General features: G+C 66.0%; 1 protein-coding gene across 1 annotated transcript in view; it reads right to left on the reverse strand.

The window, feature by feature from the left end:
- The window catches only part of SMARCC2 (SWI/SNF related, matrix associated, actin dependent regulator of chromatin subfamily c member 2), a gene marked incomplete at its 3' end in the record, with an annotated part of 6,539 nt that overhangs the window by 2,356 nt on the left and 2,711 nt on the right, over window positions 1–1,472 (reverse strand). Inside the window, exons 6-12 of the mRNA XM_009280051.1 lie at window positions 1,328–1,443; window positions 1,087–1,211; window positions 920–979; window positions 786–823; window positions 358–488; window positions 189–260; window positions 5–95 (exon numbers count right to left, since the gene is read on the reverse strand). Coding sequence (XP_009278326.1) covers window positions 5–95; window positions 189–260; window positions 358–488; window positions 786–823; window positions 920–979; window positions 1,087–1,211; window positions 1,328–1,443 — 633 coding nt within the window. The remainder of the gene's footprint in view (window positions 1–4; window positions 96–188; window positions 261–357; window positions 489–785; window positions 824–919; window positions 980–1,086; window positions 1,212–1,327; window positions 1,444–1,472) is intronic.

Raw genomic sequence — 1,472 nt, forward strand, 5'->3', positions numbered from 1 at the left:
CCGCGGGCAGGTTGCGGCGGCACGCCGTGGAGGTCAGGTACTCCTGCGGGTTCAGCCGGTACGTGTCGATCATGAAGTTGCGGTAAGCCAAGTATCTAGGGGAGAGTGGCAAGGTGTCAGTGCCGGGCGCGGCCCTGCCGACACCGGGAGGGACGGGGAAGTTGGTGTGGGGGGGTGTTCAGCCTCACATTTCGGGGGTCTTGGATTTATTCTTGCCATTGAAGAACTCGGGCAGGGCTCGGCGCTCGATGGCATGGACGCTGCAAGACGAGACGCTCGGGGAGGGCCCGGCACGGCGGCCCCGCACCGCCTGGCTGGCGCCCCAGGGCACAGTCCTCATCCTCAGCTGTCCTGTACCTGTTGTAGTCGAACCAGGCGGCGTAGCTGGGGATGATGATGTGGTGGGTCTGCTCCGTCACGTTGTCCTCGTGCAGGTCAGGGTTCTTGGCCTGCTCCCCCTTGCTCCCCGTGCCGTTCTCCTCCTCGTCCTGCCAGAGACCAGCACCACGTGGGCAAGGGGGTCCTGAGCCCTCCCTTTTGCGCCCTTCCTCATCCTCACCGAGAGCAGGATGAGGCCAATGGCCCAGGGCAAAGCCACCTGCAGCCCCAGGGGTGAGGGGAAGGGCAGAAAGGGGCCTTTTTGTACCCAAAAGAGAGACAAGGAAAGAGGGATAAAGAGGCGACCCTCCAGCGATGGTGACCCCCATGCTGGGGTGGGAACATCTTCCCTGGAGGAGTGTTGGGCTGGGGAGGAGGGGGCGGCACTGGACGGGCCCGGGCCTCACCTTGCCGGCCGTCTCCATGCTCTCATCTTCCTGCTCATCTGGAAGAGAGAAGAGCAGGGGTGGTTTTAGGCACTGCCAGGTCTGTGGTGCCAGGGGACCTGCCGCGGCGCTTGGCCCCGGCGGCTCGGACTCACCCAGGTCCGTCATGGTGCCGCCCTTGACAGGCGCAGACTCTGAGTCTTTCTTGGTGTTGACTGCAGCGGAGGGAAGCGGCGCTGAGCACCCCGAAGATGGGTCCCCACCCCAGCCCACGCTCACGGGGGGGGACCCCGCGGGGTGGCTGCCGGCCCCCCACCCCGACCTGTCTTGGGCAGGGTGACCTCCTCCACGTTGGGGACGGGTGAGGGCTCGTCCATGTCCTTCGTCAGGTCCTCCTGCTCCTCCTCGCGGTGCCCGCGCTTGGATTTGTTGTAGGGGGTGGAGGGTCTGCGAAGGCAGAGACCCCCAGTGTCCCAGTCACCACTGCCCCCCAGAGCTGGACTCTCCACTACCCCTGCCCCGGGGCTGGATCTGACCCTGCTGCCCCCCCAGCCCAGGCTCACCCCTTCTTCGCATTCTTCTTCTTGGCCTCTGGGGTGGGCGAGGGTGAGGGCGAGCGCTTTCGCTTCTTGTAGTTGCCCCCCTTCTTGTCCCGCCGGTCCGAGTCAGGGCTGTTCACCTGGGCGGGACGGGGGGGCGTCGCTGGGT

Source organism: Aptenodytes forsteri, unplaced genomic scaffold (genome assembly GCF_000699145.1).
Source record: "Aptenodytes forsteri isolate BGI_AS27 unplaced genomic scaffold, ASM69914v1 Scaffold547, whole genome shotgun sequence".
Classification (NCBI taxonomy): Eukaryota; Metazoa; Chordata; class Aves; order Sphenisciformes; family Spheniscidae; genus Aptenodytes; species Aptenodytes forsteri.